Consider the following 16208-nt stretch of genomic DNA (forward strand, 5'->3'; position numbering starts at 1 on the left):
CCACATGCTCTTAGGCGTTTTAGCATCCCGATTGTTCGTACCTGACCTAAGGCACTCGGTAAAAAACTGTGGAAAAATACTTACGTATTTTGTAAACTAATTTAGAGATTAAAATCTTGACCCAACCGGGAAATGCCAAAGGGCTTGGCCTCCATTTGCTGCTCCGCGGAAGCCACGCCAATTAGCATAATAATGTTGATTTTTATTGCTGCACCGAAAAGTTTTGCCATTGACTTTGGTCAATGTTTGTTCATGGCCCCTCCTGTGGAATGCCTCTGGCTAGGCCTAAGGTTATGATAATTTAAAGTGTTGGACTTTTCCAAAATATTTGTCATGGCAAAATTTCAAAGCCGGGCAGGCTTCATGCTGCCCATGAAATTGTTTGATAGCATATTAAGTGTCTGTTTGTGGGCTTGCCACAAAGTGTGCACTAAAACTTGTTTTTTTTCGGACTACAAATAATTTATGAGGCCAATCAAAATCGCACAAACTTAAACCAGAAAGACGTCAGAAAAGTGCCCAATATAAATTCCAACGAGACCAACGAGCAAATACAAGCAGGAGAGAAACCTGAGTTTTTAAATTACCTACACAGTGGTTTTATAATACTCTATATTTTCCAAAAACGAAACATTACCTATTCAAACCTGTAACTGCATATACATATGTAAAAGGAAATATTATAGAACAATAAATATTTAATATTTATATTTATTTATAATATTATAATATTATAATATTTAATATTTAATTATAAATGTAAACAAACAAGAAAAACTAATTTTAAATATTAAATTGTATGTAGTTCAATTAAAACTCTAAATTAAATAGACTGCTGCAATCATGTTGCTCAACTATAGATAGAAAGAGTACCATTTCACCTACGCCACTTCAGAATGTGTTATATAAGCCAAGGCCCTTAAAAGTATGCAATAAATGTTAAGGCCAAGCTGAGCCCGAATGTGTGCGTTCAAAAAATGAGGTAAGTAGAATCTGCCGGCACCTGCAGAAACTGTAAAAATGTGTTTTCCGACTCCTGAAAAGCAGATGGAACAGGAAAACCCTCAGGTTGCTTCAGTTACTGTTGAACAGGCTTTCATTTGACTTCTTAGTGTCGTGTATTTATCAGTTAACAGTAACTAAGAGTAGGCTGCTAAAAAAAATTCGAAGGTCGAAACGAAATTCCACAAGCAAACGTATCTAAGCCAAAGATGGTGAGTGTAAGAACGATTGTGGCTAGTGGTGTGCTGAACATCCTGGGCATATCCTTTTTCGTGGCCCAGCCAAAGGATCAATGCTCGCCAGCTCCTCCCGTTGGAAAGTACATCTTCCTACTGGCCATACTGCTGCTGTTTTGGGATTCAGACATGATTCCCAAGAAGTTGAAACCATTTGCACCGAGGATTTTTGCCTGCGGAGATCTTTTACTCACGATCACCTTCACCGAACTAATCCTGCTGGTGGGATGGTGTGGCCTTGAGAGGATGACCTACCGCACTGTCTATTTTGTGTGCCGCGGTAGACCTGGTTGCAATTACGCACTGATGACGTTCTGCAGCATCTTAGCTGCCGTTGCATTACTGTTTATTGTGCTTAAGGTGATCACCCACCGCAAGATTAAGGACATTGCCGGACCAGTGTTCGAATACATTCATGTTGTGCGCACCTATGTGTGGGGCGCCATTTACTTTTCCCAATTGACTCGGCAGGAGCGTATGCTATCAGTACACGCATTCGAGACTCAATTGCGCTACAGGAATCGACGGAACGTAAAACCAGGTGAACCTACTGTTACTGTCCAGGATACCGAGAATCAAATGGACGACGGAAAATCGGCACCAGAACCGGAAATCGTTCAGGAGTTGTCCCCGTAAATTGTTTATTATTTATACAAATTTATGCCAACAGCTGTTGCTATCGCTGTCCTTATTGTTGTCGTCCTTCCTTTTCTTTTTTTTGTGTGGGGAATCGGGGGACTGAGCGGTATGCCTTTCATTTTTCGATTTTCAGGAATTCGGTCCTCCCATTGTTTGCTTTTCATTTTTTGCTCCAACTGTTTTCCTTGCGGTGGCCATTTTAATTTCGCCTTTATTTCCTCGCCTCGCCATCATCCTTGTTGCCATGTTAGCCGCAATTGATTTGCCGTAAATTGTATTTTTAATCTGTCCGACAAACGTTCGACATTCGATTTCGTTTCGAAATATGTTGAAAGCGATTCCGTTTGTATTTCTTTCTCCACTGTGGAATCGGGGCGATTGAATACGGGAACGGGAGTATGGTGTTAATGAGTGTGTCAGGGGTGTTATTTATTCGTTAGGTAATTGACAGCGTATTGCAAGGCAGTTTGCGATTCGTTTCGCTTGCAAAAAAATAGAGAATTTAATTTTTACACTAATTAGGTCTAATATTCTCTCTTAAAAACTGGAAAGTTATAAAACTTTAAAAGGATTATAATGTTACATTCTTAAAAATGTAATTCAAAATGCTTTGAATACTATTTATAAGAGTATAGACTTTTTAATAAATATAATAAAATTATTTAATAATTTGCCATACTTTTAAAACCCAACCGTTTACTTTGTAACTTTACATTTTGAAGGGAAATTTCATTTCCAAAACATCACACCCTACACAAATATTTACACCAATTTATTTGTAGGCTTTTAGATGCAGTCGATTAAATTGCAAATTCTGTTTTGGGCTGCTCATCAAAGGGCGGGCGAATAAAAATAAAGTGCTAGAAAAACAAGAGTCGAACATTATTTTTGGCAATTGCTTTGGAAATACTAATATGATTGACAGTTGCTAGAATCGCATTAATGTCACTCACACTCACGCGTCACATCCAAGCACCCCCATGTTGCCCCAGTGCTGAGTAATTGAATTTGTTCTTGTGTTGACTCGATGTTGCTGCCACTGAAGCCCCATGGCATTGGAAACAGAAAAGGAAAACAAGGGGAAGGCATATTAAATATTTCACATCTTACATGTCTGGGGATCGGATCAGCAGAAAGTCATGAAGTGCGGGTTGTGTGTTTTTTGTCTTGTGGAATCCACTCCATTGTTTGTGATTTGCTGGGAAAGTTGATGAAGTGCACCTAAAGTCTGATTAATGAGCTCCACTAGTTATGTTGTAAAGGCTTCACCTTTTTTATGTTTAAATATAACAGAACATTATTTAGAGTATTTATCGATTTGTTTATTGATTATATATTGCCAAGCCAAATGACTGTTGATTTGGAATGTCGACCTATGTATATGCCAACTTTTTATAATCACCCTTACTTTACCCCTAACTTAATAAGGCTGAAATCAAAGTTGTATATAGCTTTGCAGATTATCTTCACACATCTTCTGTGTTACCGAAACACCGCCCCCGTGGGCATTATACCAACTTAAATGCCAAGAGTCGTTAGTTGCTCACAGCTCCAGAATGGGTGATAAGATGGATTTTTTGGGGGTCTTTGCTGGTTTTTGGGGGGTTCTGTCAACGAAACGGATGGATAAGAAATATGTGAGCTTCTGGCAGACTGCGTACATGTGCTAGCACATTTTTAAATGTGTTTGTGTCAGGCTGAAGTCGTGACTGCAGTAAATTCCTGACTACCCAAAAATGCTCAGATAACGAAGAATGGCAAACTTGATACGAGGGTCGTTTGATAAGTCCGTGACTTTTTGAATAAAATATATTTTTTTCGTCAAAGAAGCGTTTTATTTCTCAACATAATCTCCTTTTAGCTCTATACATTTAGTCCAGCGTTTTTCCAATTTTTTTATTCCTTCCAAATAATAGGTTTTCTCAAGGCCCTCAAAATAGTCGTTTGTTTCTGTGATGACCTCTTCATTTGACCCGAATCTCTTACCGCCGAGCCATTTCTTCATGTTTGGAAACAAAAAATAGTCACAGGGGGCTAAATCTGGAGAATATGCTGGATGGGGTAGCAGTTCGTAGCCCAATTTATGAAATTTTGCCATGCTGACTACACACGTGTGCACCCGTGCATTGTCCTGATGGAACAGCACTTTTTTTTTCGCCAAATGCGGTCGTTTCTGCTTCAAATCAATATCGAATCTGTCCAAAAGCTCTGAATAATATTCGCCGGTGATCGTTTTACCCTTTTCAAGGTAATCGATGTGAATGATACCTTGTGCATCCCAAAAAACTGTGGCCATGACCTTGTTGGCCGACAGACCCACCTTGGCCTTCTTTGGTGCACGTTCACCCGGAGAAACCCACTGTCTTGATTGTTCTTTGGTCTCTGGTGTGGTGTGGTGGATCCATGTTTCGTCTACGGTAACGAAACGGCGCAAAAATTCGTTTGGATTGCGGTTGAACATCGCCAAACACTCCTTTGAAATGGTCACACGGTTGCGCTTATGGTCGTGTGTGAGCAATCGCGGCACCCATCGCGCGGAAAGCTTTTTCATGTCCAAATATTCATGTAAAATGTGATGTACCCGTTCAGTTGAGATGCCTACAGCCTCAGCTACCTCACGCACTTTCATTCTCCGATCATCCAATATCATTCCATGGATTTTGTCGACGATTTCTGGCATGACGACCTCTTTTGGGCGACCTGAACGTTCGGCATCACTTGTACTGGTACGACCACAACGGAACTCAGTAAACCATTTCTTAACCATTGAAATTGATGGTGCAGAGTCCCCATAATATTTATCAAGTCTTTCCTTGGTTTCGGTGATGGATTTTTACGCAAAAAATAATGCTTAATTAGCACACGAAATTCACTTTTTTCCATTTTCGTTAAAATTCACGAGATCGTCTGCTTTCAATGCCTATAAAACGCAAACCAAAAAACGCAGCTTTCTCAAAATTTTACAGTCAGCTGTTAATCGATAACTGCTGACAGGAGCAGTGTTGTATTTAGAGCAGGTGCGCGGCAAATACAAAAAGTCACGGACTTATCAAACGACCCTCGTAGAAATGAGCATTTCAACATTTTCAGCTTAAGCAGGAAAAAATATACGTACTTATGTATATAAGAAAAAAAATCCAAAAAATATATATGTATATATGAGACAGGGAAACTGGCAATGCATGTCTGCAATTTTTTAAGCAAACATTTTATTTGCTCAAATGCTAGAAAAAAAAAACAAAAACATCGCCATAGAAGATGGAGTGAGAATGGAACCTGTGACACACAACCCACATCAAAAGAGCAACTTCTGCATTTTTCCCCCGTTCTCGTTGTCGATGTTGTTGCTCCTGTTCCTTTAGTTGTTGTTGACTTGCGCTCCTGTTGACATTTTGATACAAATCTTCAATAAAATAAAAGCAGCTCAAGTGGCCACAGCGTAAACAACAAAGGAAGTACGACCAGTAAGGAAAAACTTGGGAAAACATTCTAGGTGGTGGAGGTGAGGAAAGCAGACATAAAATAACCCAAAGTACCAACCGAAAATGGTTAGTAAAATGGTGCAACTATTTTCTGGTTAACGTTGATTTGCTATATATTTTAAAGCAACAAAATATTTTAAGTTGAATTTTAGCTCCAGAAGATGTTGTATGTGTATAAGCTAGTTCATTAAGTACATTTCTTCCTTTCCAATCTACCTGTTTATTGTTGTTTTTATATAATATATAATAGTTTATTTTTTATCGTGTGAGTGTGAAATCTCAAATGGAGCTGAAAGTCCCAACGATTAATTGGCCGCGACAAACCCTTTTGGACACCCTAATCCCACGCCTCGATTCGGACCGTCGTCCTGTCTGAAAGTCCTCGGTGTCATCTGTCCCAGGAAATCTTTTTCGTTTTTGGCGGACTTGACGTTGTTCCCCCCTTGTCTGGTTGGGTTTTTGTGACTGTGGTCAAGCATATGGCACACAACACAGAACAACATGCCATTCCCTCCAGTCCCCCCACACAGATACACACTCACACACATACAGTGGGCAATCACGTAACAACAACAACAAGAACGGGAAAGCCGAACAAAAAGTTGTTAGCCAATTTACTAAATGTCCAGTGTGTGTTGAATTGTTGAAGCTCGTTTGCCGCTTTGTGTACTTTTTCGTGTTTCGTATTGAATAACAAATTATTTGTGGCATATGCTTAGGGGCTGGCAAGGACCAAGGACGAAGAACAGGAGCTGAGTGGGCGTTAAACGACTTGTTAGCCAGTCAGTCATGGATAGTCGGATGGTCTGACAACTTGTTTGCCCGCCCGAGATGGACATGTAAAAGAGTAAATAAGTTGAAAACTGGAATTAGTCCGTTTAGCTGTGGGATAGTTTAATGTTCTGCATGGACTGGGCGTATCAGATGAAGTTAAATATCAAAAGTAGTCGACTTTTCCGGCTCTTTGGCTCAACTATTGTTCAACCCATACCGTTTGAGTCTTTCTCTGCCGATACGTGAGCTTTTTACCAATGAATATGAAGCCACAAAACGAGATCTGGCCCAAAAAAAAATGGAAGCATATAACTTTTAATACAATTTGTAGGCTCTGACTTCGGTGCTGGCTCTTCATTAGGATTCTTATTCCTTTTGGATATTTTATAGCTTGCCAAAAACCGAAGAATTTATTGCCGCAAGTTCAAAACGTTTCGATGGCTGGCATTTTTCTGAATCGACCTCGACACGCTTGCTGCATTTTCAATTGCATTTCCAATAAATTGTTTCCAGCCTCGAGTAGTTCCAATTCCTACCTCCTTTCCTCCTTGACTTTGCCAAATTGGCGAACATAAAAGAGGAGCAAAATATCCGCGTTACACTTAATTTTCCCATGGCTCTGGTGAACTGCACAAGAGAAATGCGTTTAGGGTTATTGGAGGGAGTTCCATTGGGCGCAGAGTGGGCGTGGCAGGATGTAATTAGGCGCTGTTAATTAGGTCGTAATTGGAGTTTTTCACTGAGGTTCAAAGCGGTCGAGGGTGACTTCCCCAAGGACATTACTTACATGTAATAAAAGGGTGAATAATCGCAGTAAGTTGGATGCTGTTTGAACTGCGCAACGTGAACTAAAGATATTTTTCAGAAAGAATGGTAATGGTATCAAAACTGTGTTAAAACTTGTTTGAACTTCTTTATTTTTATAACAGAGTGCAATTGAGATTTCTAGATGAGAAGGTTTGTGTAATAGCCATGGAAAATAGAACTTATTTTCTTTATCCTACTTACAATTTTTATGTGGCCTAAGAAGTAATTGCATAAATTAAGTCGAGATGCATTTACGGCATCCACATATAAATGGAAGCAAAGAATAATAAAATCATATACGTAATGTCAGAAACTATATGAAACTCTTTCATAAAATCAAACTGATCAATTATAATACAATCTTTTCTTATTTTAAGAACATTAATTTTTATTTAACAAGTTATTTTTACAGCTTACACACTAAGTAGAGATGTATCCAAGTCTCCGAAAAAAGTAAAGTGTATTTTAATGGTGAGTTAGGCCAGTTCCGAAAGGGCTTTATTTATCTCTGTTACCATATCTTAAATATAAACTGATCCAAATTCAATGACACTATGATAGTGAGTAAACAGAATTTGGCTCAACTCACGTGCTGATAATTTCAAACAGTGGTTTACAATCAATAATCATATTTTATAATAATTTATATATATTAATAATTGATATATAATATATGTATATATATTAAATCATTTTTGTTTTTGTATCAAAATTATTGGCAGAAACGAAATTAATATGATAACAATGAAACCAGCACAACCCTGCTTTCTATTATGACAAATATGTATAAACAAACCTAAACATAAATATTTTTCAATTGATAAAATATTATTATTATTGATACCGTACCCCAGACAAAACGTCATGAAACAAATTGTTAGCTTTAAACACATAAACTGAAGTGCAGTAATAAGCCATGATTGTATAACTATTTCAATTTAAATAAAACAAGAGAGAACGCTTTAGTCGAGTTCCCCGACTATCTGATACCCGTTACTCAGCTAGTGTAAGTGCGAAGGACAGTTTTTGGCGGTTTGTGGGCGTTAGAGTGGGCGTGGCCAAAAGTTTTTTGGCAAATAGATAGAAATTTACAAGACTAATACAAAAATGAAAAAATATCAAAACATTTTTCAAAAGTGTGGGCGTGGCAGCTTTTGGCGGTTTGTGGGCGCTAGAGTGGGCGTGGCAAAAAGTTTTTTTGCAAATCGATAGAAATTTAGAAGACCAATGCAAAAATGGAAAAATATTAAAACATTTTTCAAAAATGTGGGCGTGGCAGTTTTGGGCGGTTTGTGGGCGTTAGAGTGGGCGTAGCAACCTGAATCGACAAACTTGCGCTGCGTCTATGTCTTGGGAGTCTGTATGCTTAATCTCAACTTTCTAGCTTTTGTAGTTCCTGAGATCTCGACGTTCATACGGACGGACAGACGGACAGACGGACGGACAGACGGACATGGCCAGATCGACTCGGCTACTGATCCTGATCAAGAATATATATACTTTATATGGTCGGAAACGCTTCCTTTTGCCTGTTACATACTTTTCAACGAATCTAGTATACCCTTTTACTCTACGAGTAACGGGTATAACTATCTGACCAGTAACACCCGACAACAAAAATAATTTTTATTTATTTACAATATTTTGTTGGTGTAGTAATATTTAAATTGCAGTTCTTACACATAAGCTAAGCTAAGCTATCTGGCCAGCAAAACATGACAACAAAATGGATTTATATTTATTTGAAATATTTTGTTGTTGTCAAAATAATAAATAGGTAGTACTTCGTGCACCACAGTGTAGGGAAAATACTGGAGTCCGTCACATCCACCGGCACCTGCAGTTGAGTTCCGCTGAAAAACCTAACTAAACTTCAATTGGGCATTGCCCTGACTTTTATAATGTGGCTCAGCCAATGAGAGCCGAGATATAGAGTTGTTAAAATCCGAACGCAGGGGGTGGGTAACATTGGGGGTTGCTGTTTAGAAAAGCCACTGTTAGGCAACTAAAGCTTTTCAGCGAAACTTGAATGCTAACTTGAAACACAGGTCCTTGCTGGGGAAAATTGACCATTATTTAGGGAAAATGTAAGAAAACAGTCTGTTAGGGATATTTTGTGAAAAGCAGTAAAGGAGAAATTCAGAAAGCTTAACATGGATACTTTTTAGCAGACATTCTTACATCTAAAGAGAAAAGCTACAGAGCTCTGTATATAACAGTAATGTAATCCATTAACACAATGTTAAACTTTACATAATTACTTTAAATAACAGAACTGTTACTCCAAATGTCTCAAAAGGATTATGTAATGCTTAATACGAAAACGTATTTGAATCGAACGCAGCTGTTAAAGAACAAAAATTAAACTGACAAAGTAATTTGTTCAATTTAATTACTACATTAAAAATATGTGTTTAAATTTGTTTTTAGTGAGTTTTTTGTAATCCTACAAATCTGTAGAGCCCCTGAAAATTGGTTGCGTAAAAATGGAGTGGCAATAGTAACATCCATTTGGCATTCGATACTTGGGCTTTTGTGGTTAAACCAAATTAAGTGGAATTAATTTGACTTTGCCTGGCTTTTCACCTGTGCATCGGCACACTCACTCGCACACTCAACCGTGTGTTTGTGCTTGTGCATTTATGATTTCGGAAAAAGGCCTCGGAAAAGTAAGTCTCGAACAGGCTTTGTTTGTACTGCTCGTTTTGCTGTCTCGCTGTTTCTGACATTTCGAGTGGTTTTCCCCCACCACTCCTCCCTCCTGCCCGTGCATTAAATATTCATCATGGAAAAAGCACTGGCAAGTGGATAAGGTGGAATAAAAAAAAAAAAAAATAATGGGAGAGCCCAATACGTAGAGGCACATATATCCATATAGGATATGTTTATGGTAATTTATACTCCGGTGCGGAGATTGAAATTCATGTAAATAAATTGCACCTGTAAAAATAATTAAAGTTGAAATCGCTCGCTGGCTGGCTAAAATATGAACTCCACCTTTCACTTGCCAGTGCATAAATTTACTCGCTCGCATACCCATTTATATCTGGGCTGCGATATATACGCTACTTGTTATTTGTTATATAGTGGCAAGCAACAAAAAAATTGGAATAAAATAAAATAAAAATGAAAAGAAAACGAAAAAGAGAACTTTCCGCCAGACGATGGAGCACTCGAAGTTGTGGGACCTTCGTTTCAAGTGGACTTCAGACGGCCAACAACAACAACAACGACGGTGGGGTGGTGCAATAACAAGGACGATCCACGTGCAAAAATTCTTTTGCTATTTTTCAATGGGTGGGACCTGCTCCTCCCAGGTGCGACGCCAACAAATATTTTTATAATTTCCTTTTCGTGAAAATTTGCATTTTTCTGTTGCGCTGCGTTGTGTTGGGTTGCGTTGTGTTGTGCCTGCCATTTCCGCTTTGCGCTTTGCCACTTTGCCATTTCCGGTTTTGACGGCTCGACGGGAATTTCTATTCCTTGGCCATAATTGCAAAGTTCCCGCTCCTGCGGCTCCTTGGGGCCTCAGCTCATCCCACAGGCTGTCCGCAAACAATTCCGAGTGATTTTCAATGTGTATGTGAATGAAATTAAGGAATTCCAATTTACCTAAGATCCTTTCCCGCATCACTGAGTTCACTTAATGATTTCGCAAATATAATCTCAGGAAAATTGTTTCAGGGATATGGGACTCATTTGAACAACTCCAATGAATAATTGCTGGTTGGTTTGTTAAGAAGCCTTCAAATTGCAGAATTTCAGTTAACTCTAGCAAACATGAATTTAAACATCTATTTAAGAATTAAAGCCGCCGCAATCCCTACATTCAGCCAGGCAACTGGCTTTGCATAATTGCACTCGTTGACAATTGATTACGCATTACTACAATTAAATTATTAACATTAATATATCAATGTGTAATTAATTCATCCTTCCTGTGCAACAGAAATTTATTTGTCATTTATTAAATCTTTAATAATTGGCACGGTCTCTGTGTCAAAACAACAAGCCTAATTAACATTTAAAATTATAAGCTGACATAAATTGTTTGATGGCCATAAATATTTCTGCCGACGAACGGAGGCAGAAAACTTTGCAGACAAGGCAATATAAAATGCACGAAAGGACAATAAGGACCTCAGTTCCGATTGCCGTTTTCCCCTTGCCGCAAAAAGAGAGAGAGAGATGAAAAGAGAGAGGAGAGAGAGACGGCTGCAGACAGGGCGAAAGAGACGGCAGCGAATAAAAAACAAATTTATCAAAGCGAGCAAGGGGCATAAATGTAGCGTAATTTAAATAAAATTGCATTAATATGTTCTCTCCACCGAAAAGGATCTCCAGCTGCATCCTCTGTCCTGGGCAAATTTCCAGCTAAGAGAAGAGCTATTCGTGCCTTCCCCGGATCTGCCGGCCATAATTCATCTGGGAGGCAACGAAAACACACACACAAACACACACCACACAACTATCGCCGGACCTCTGTTGCTCAGCAAATTCACACCAAAAATCAAAAAGCAATAATGATGCTCGAAATCTGAACAGCCGGGTCCGGGTTCGAATACGGATTGCATGGCGAGCAGCGGACGGGAGGTGTGAGAAGTGGGCATGTCTGGGGCTACTATAAATGCATGAGTGTGTGTTTGGGCTACGTGGCGAACTTTTCGAGTATTTGTCGTTATAAATTTGACATCAATTGCCACGGCATGTGACCAACGAAGGTCTGACAGTCCAGGAACAAGCCAGGCGGTTCCAAAGGTGGACGGCTTCCGGCTGAAGGGACGACAAGATGGTGAAGCACTGCTGGGGATGTGAGCCAAATTGCGAAAAGAACCCGGCTCGCTTTAGGTAAAGTGTGAGGGAATTTAAAAAGAAAAAATATTTAATATAGACTATACTCAGTGTTTTTTTTACATATCGATAGAAATTAAAAAATATTCCAAGAGAGATTGACATAGTCGAGTTCCCTGATTATTTGCTAAAAAACTTAAAATGATTAAAAATTAAAAATTTGGGTGTGTTAGTTTTTGGCTGTTTGTGGGCATTACAGTGCGCGTAGCGACATTTGGAAACAAACTTGCACGGCGTCTATGTCTCTGGAAGCTGCTTGCTTAATATATATGTATATATATGTATGTATATACATATGTACATATATACCCGTCCCCCCAAAAACGCACCGCAGACCCCGCACTACGCACCCGGCACCCCGCACCACGCACTAAAGAACCCCGCACCCGGGACCAAAAACACGGCAAAAGTTTACGATTTGAGCGGGATCATTTTTATGTTCCAACAGGGAGTCGGAACACAACTAAAATTCTTACCATTTCGCTTTTTTGTCCATTAAATAAATTATTATTTTATCAATCTAGGGTGAGGCTCTAACTTCAAAACTAATTAGCTATTGCTCCCAGTGGATTTATTAATTTTTCTTTTGGTATTCAAAAGCAAATCGTAACTCCAGTATTTTCAGTGCAGTTTAAAGATCGGCCCGGGCAACATCGTACAATGTCGAGTCAAATAATATTTCTGTTTGTTCTTATTTTCACTCAAAATTCTAGAATTCACTGTTCCAAGCAATTGGACAATATTAGAAAGGACTACTGCGAAATTTATTTTGGTGAATTTGGCGAAAACAGATCGTGCTCAATAACTGATAATATTGTAACCACTGAAGATTATCAAATGAGTTTAGTTGTTTCTACTTTAAAAATAAATTGGACAAGCCCAGTGTTTCACCGTTGGAATATTTACAAAATATGTAACGAAACTGATTACGAACTTTTTAAAATTACTGTGCATGGAATTCGAAGTGCAGTCGATATGAGAATTAGCCCTGGCGTACATTATCTTGACCTACTTGGCCTTCGGGAAATTGATGACTACAGTATTTACCTTCCATCCTTGGTGATAACTGAGGAGTATGTGCATTACGCAAATGGACCGCAAATTTTAACTTTTGAATATGTATATGACAGTCCACTAAATTCCATGGTTATAAACAATTACATTCGAAAGACCATGCACAACACCAAGGAAATCGACATTTATAATCCAAATAATTTTGAAATGCCGACTCTAACAATGGAAGAAAATGTTTTTCGTGGCAAATATAACATGAGCGCCGTTACATTTACGGACTTTAGTGTAAAAGGTTTGACGGCTAAAACCTTTGAAAATTTAACAAGCTTAAGTCGGCTTATTTTTGATAATGTTATTTTAAGAGATCTTTCGTTTTTGGGGTAAGTAAAAGTAAGGGTCCCTGTTCTTACATTAATGTGTGCCTGCATTTCAGATCTTCTACACTTCAGGAATCATTAAAATATTGTGTTATGAAGGTTGCAAGTATGGTGGACTTGAAAAACTTTGACAAATTCACGACTCTTGAATCCATAGTAGTTAACCGATATAAATCCTTTGAAAATCTTACTGCTTTCATATGTGAACCATATAAAAGTCACTGCCAATTTACAATCGGATTTAATAAGGTTGCATGCCCCTTTCAATGCAATTGCACATATGATCGAGACAAAACACGTTTAGAAATTGATTGTTGGCAGAAAAATCTCAGAACTATTCCAGCGCTACCGGTTCCGAAAAAAGGTCATTCACTTTTGGTGTTTAAGGCCAACCGGTTGGCTGAACTGCCCTACAACTCATTGGAAGGTTATAAAAACTTAAAAAGCTTAGACGTGTCATACAACCAATTAACAAGTCTTAGTCTGAGCCAACTGCCTGAAAGTCTTTACCATCTGGACATCAGACATAATATTATTTCTACCCTAAGCCCACAGGTTGTCGAGTATCTACACAGTGTTAATACTTTCCATCAGTTTGGCAACAAATGGATTATCTACTGCGATGAATACTACTTAAAAGATTTTTTTCGGAATGAAGCAAACTTGTTACGGATAATAACATCCAAATTTGACGACATAATGAGATCCATGAGTTTACGAATTGATCCTTCAATCCTAGAAATGTTTTTTTTTGAACATACAGATAATTTATATCTAGAAGCAAATGAAGATCAAATAAAAAGGGCCTTTAAGAGTTCGTATAAATTCTTAAAGGCAATGGAACTATTAAATCAGTACATTGTGCGGTTTTCGGCGCAGTACGATGAAATTATTCTCCAACATCTCAACGCACGCTGTCCTTACAGATGCTCATGTTGTGTCGAACGGCAAACGGGTGATTTTATTATAAATTGTCGGAATTTAACTCTACACTTTTATCCAGATATACCGAACCCGATTGAGTACAACACGACAATATATCTTGATGCAAATGAAATATCTTTTTTTATTGCTCCGCCAATTACATTATATATTGGGTTAAAGAAATTGCACTTGTCCCAAAACCGGTTAAGAGAACTTCCACTTTACATGCTCCCAGAAAATAACATAACTTACCTAGACGTACGCAATAATCGATTAAAGTATCTGGATGATGATGTGGTAGCCTTCCTTGAAAATCGGGAGAACATCACCAAGATAGAACTTTCTGGAAACCCGTGGGAATGTAATTGCAGGAAAAAGACCTTCCTATCTTATCTCAGGAAGCACGAGCCGGTAGAATACGAAACAGCCCTGCGCCGCGTTAACATAACTCAGGATAAGTGTCCTGTAGACTGCATTTGCTGCGTTGACACCTCCAAGTCCGAATTGCTTACACTCATGATCGACTGCAGTGGAAAGGACCTTCGCGAAATACCACCACTACCCACACTACCACTTGGACAAACAACTCTAATCTTTGAAAGAAATAATCTCAAGAAATGGCCATCCAGCTTTCTACTAGAATTCTCAAACGTGACACGACTTTATTTGGCCCACAACAGACTTTCCGCTATTGATCACCTACCAGAGAAACTTATACACCTGGACATCAGTCACAATAACTTCACGGCTCTAGACGATCGAGTACGGGGATTCCTGCAGAAACGAATGAATTCATCCCAGATGAAACTATCACTTTTTGGGAATCCGTGGACTTGCAGTTGCGAAGAGAAGGACTTCCTGGTATTCGTAAAGGCGCATGCGAAGAATATTGCAAACCCTTTAGCTATTCAATGCAGTGGTACTGGACGATCGTTGATTGAGATCGAGGAGGCTGATATATGCCCCTCGGTCCTTATCTACTTCACCTCCCTTGCCGTCTCTCTGCTGATCCTTGCTTTGTCCCTTAACGTTTTTGTATGCTTCAGGCGACCCATAATGATCTGGTTCTACGAACACGAAATATGCCTCAGTTTGGTCGCCCGACGGGAACTCGACGAGGAGAAGAAATACGATGCCTTCCTAGCATTCACCCACAAGGACGAGGAGCTTGTCGAGGAGTTCGTGGATCGCTTGGAGAACGGCAAGCACAAGTTTAGGCTTTGTTTCTACCTGCGAGATTGGTTGGTGGGCGAGTGCATTCCCGATTGCATTAACCAATCTGTCCAGGGCTCAAGGCGCATTATCATCCTGATGACGAAGAACTTCCTCCAGTCCACCTGGGGTCGCCTTGAGTTCAGATTGGCGCTACATGCAACCTCGAAGGATCGGTGCAAGCGCCTGATCGTGGTCCTTTATCCGGATGTAGAAAACTTCGATGACCTAGACAGCGAGTTGAAGGCGTACATGGTGTTGAACACCTATCTGGAGAGAAATCATCCAAACTTCTGGAACAAGCTGATGTATTCAATGCCACATGACATGCATTCGAAGAGAAGACGTTCTGATGAAGAAACAGAGGTATAAGAACAAAATACACATCATATGCTATGAAAAATATATTATCCTTTTTTCCTGTTTATCTATCAAATCATTTCCAAGCTCTGTCAAAACAAATATAGTTGCAATAAAATTACATTTTTTAAATTCTCGAAAAACTCAACTTCAGAGTCCTCACTTATTTAAGAACTGCTAAGAACATTGTTTAAATAAAATGTAACTTTGGCGGCTTTTTGTGGCTTTCACAAGCTCAACTGGCCGGAACTCAAAATATGTGGGATCCCTGAAAGATTCTGTGAATTAGTAAAAACGTTCCAAGGCTCCGTACTCAGCCCTAAACTTATAGAATTTCACCTCTGGCAGAGCTTTCAAAGCCGTCTGGATATACATGTAGAAAAATAAAACGTATTGTAAGGAAATGAAATTAAAGTTTTTTAATGCACCCGAAGACATTTATAAGGAGATATATTTGTTTAATATTTTTGTTTTTAAAGATTTCAAAGATAAAACTGGGTACATTTTTACATTTTACACCTCAGCTACTA

The 16208-nt window shown here is 38.9% G+C and overlaps 2 protein-coding genes across 2 annotated transcripts; both read left to right on the plus strand.

Moving 5' to 3' along the window:
• The first annotated feature begins 1143 nt into the window (after nt 1–1143).
• Nucleotides 1144–1929, plus strand: LOC120458537. Its single transcript, XM_039646217.1, has one exon. The coding sequence runs from the start codon at nt 1212–1214 to the stop codon at nt 1872–1874; it is 663 nt and encodes a 220-aa protein (XP_039502151.1). The 5' UTR covers nt 1144–1211; the 3' UTR covers nt 1875–1929.
• Nucleotides 1930–10104: 8175 nt separating this feature from the next.
• LOC120458535 (toll-like receptor Tollo) lies at nt 10105–15947 on the plus strand. Its single transcript, XM_039646214.1, is given in 5 exon segments — nt 10105–10171; nt 10174–10206; nt 11434–11542; nt 12505–13185; nt 13239–15947. Coding segments are annotated over 5 exon segments (3342 nt in total). The 3' UTR covers nt 15691–15947.
• Nucleotides 15948–16208: the final 261 nt, after the last annotated feature.

The sequence above is a fragment of the Drosophila santomea genome, chromosome 2L (genome assembly GCF_016746245.2).
Source record: "Drosophila santomea strain STO CAGO 1482 chromosome 2L, Prin_Dsan_1.1, whole genome shotgun sequence".
Taxonomy (NCBI): Eukaryota; Metazoa; Arthropoda; class Insecta; order Diptera; family Drosophilidae; genus Drosophila; species Drosophila santomea.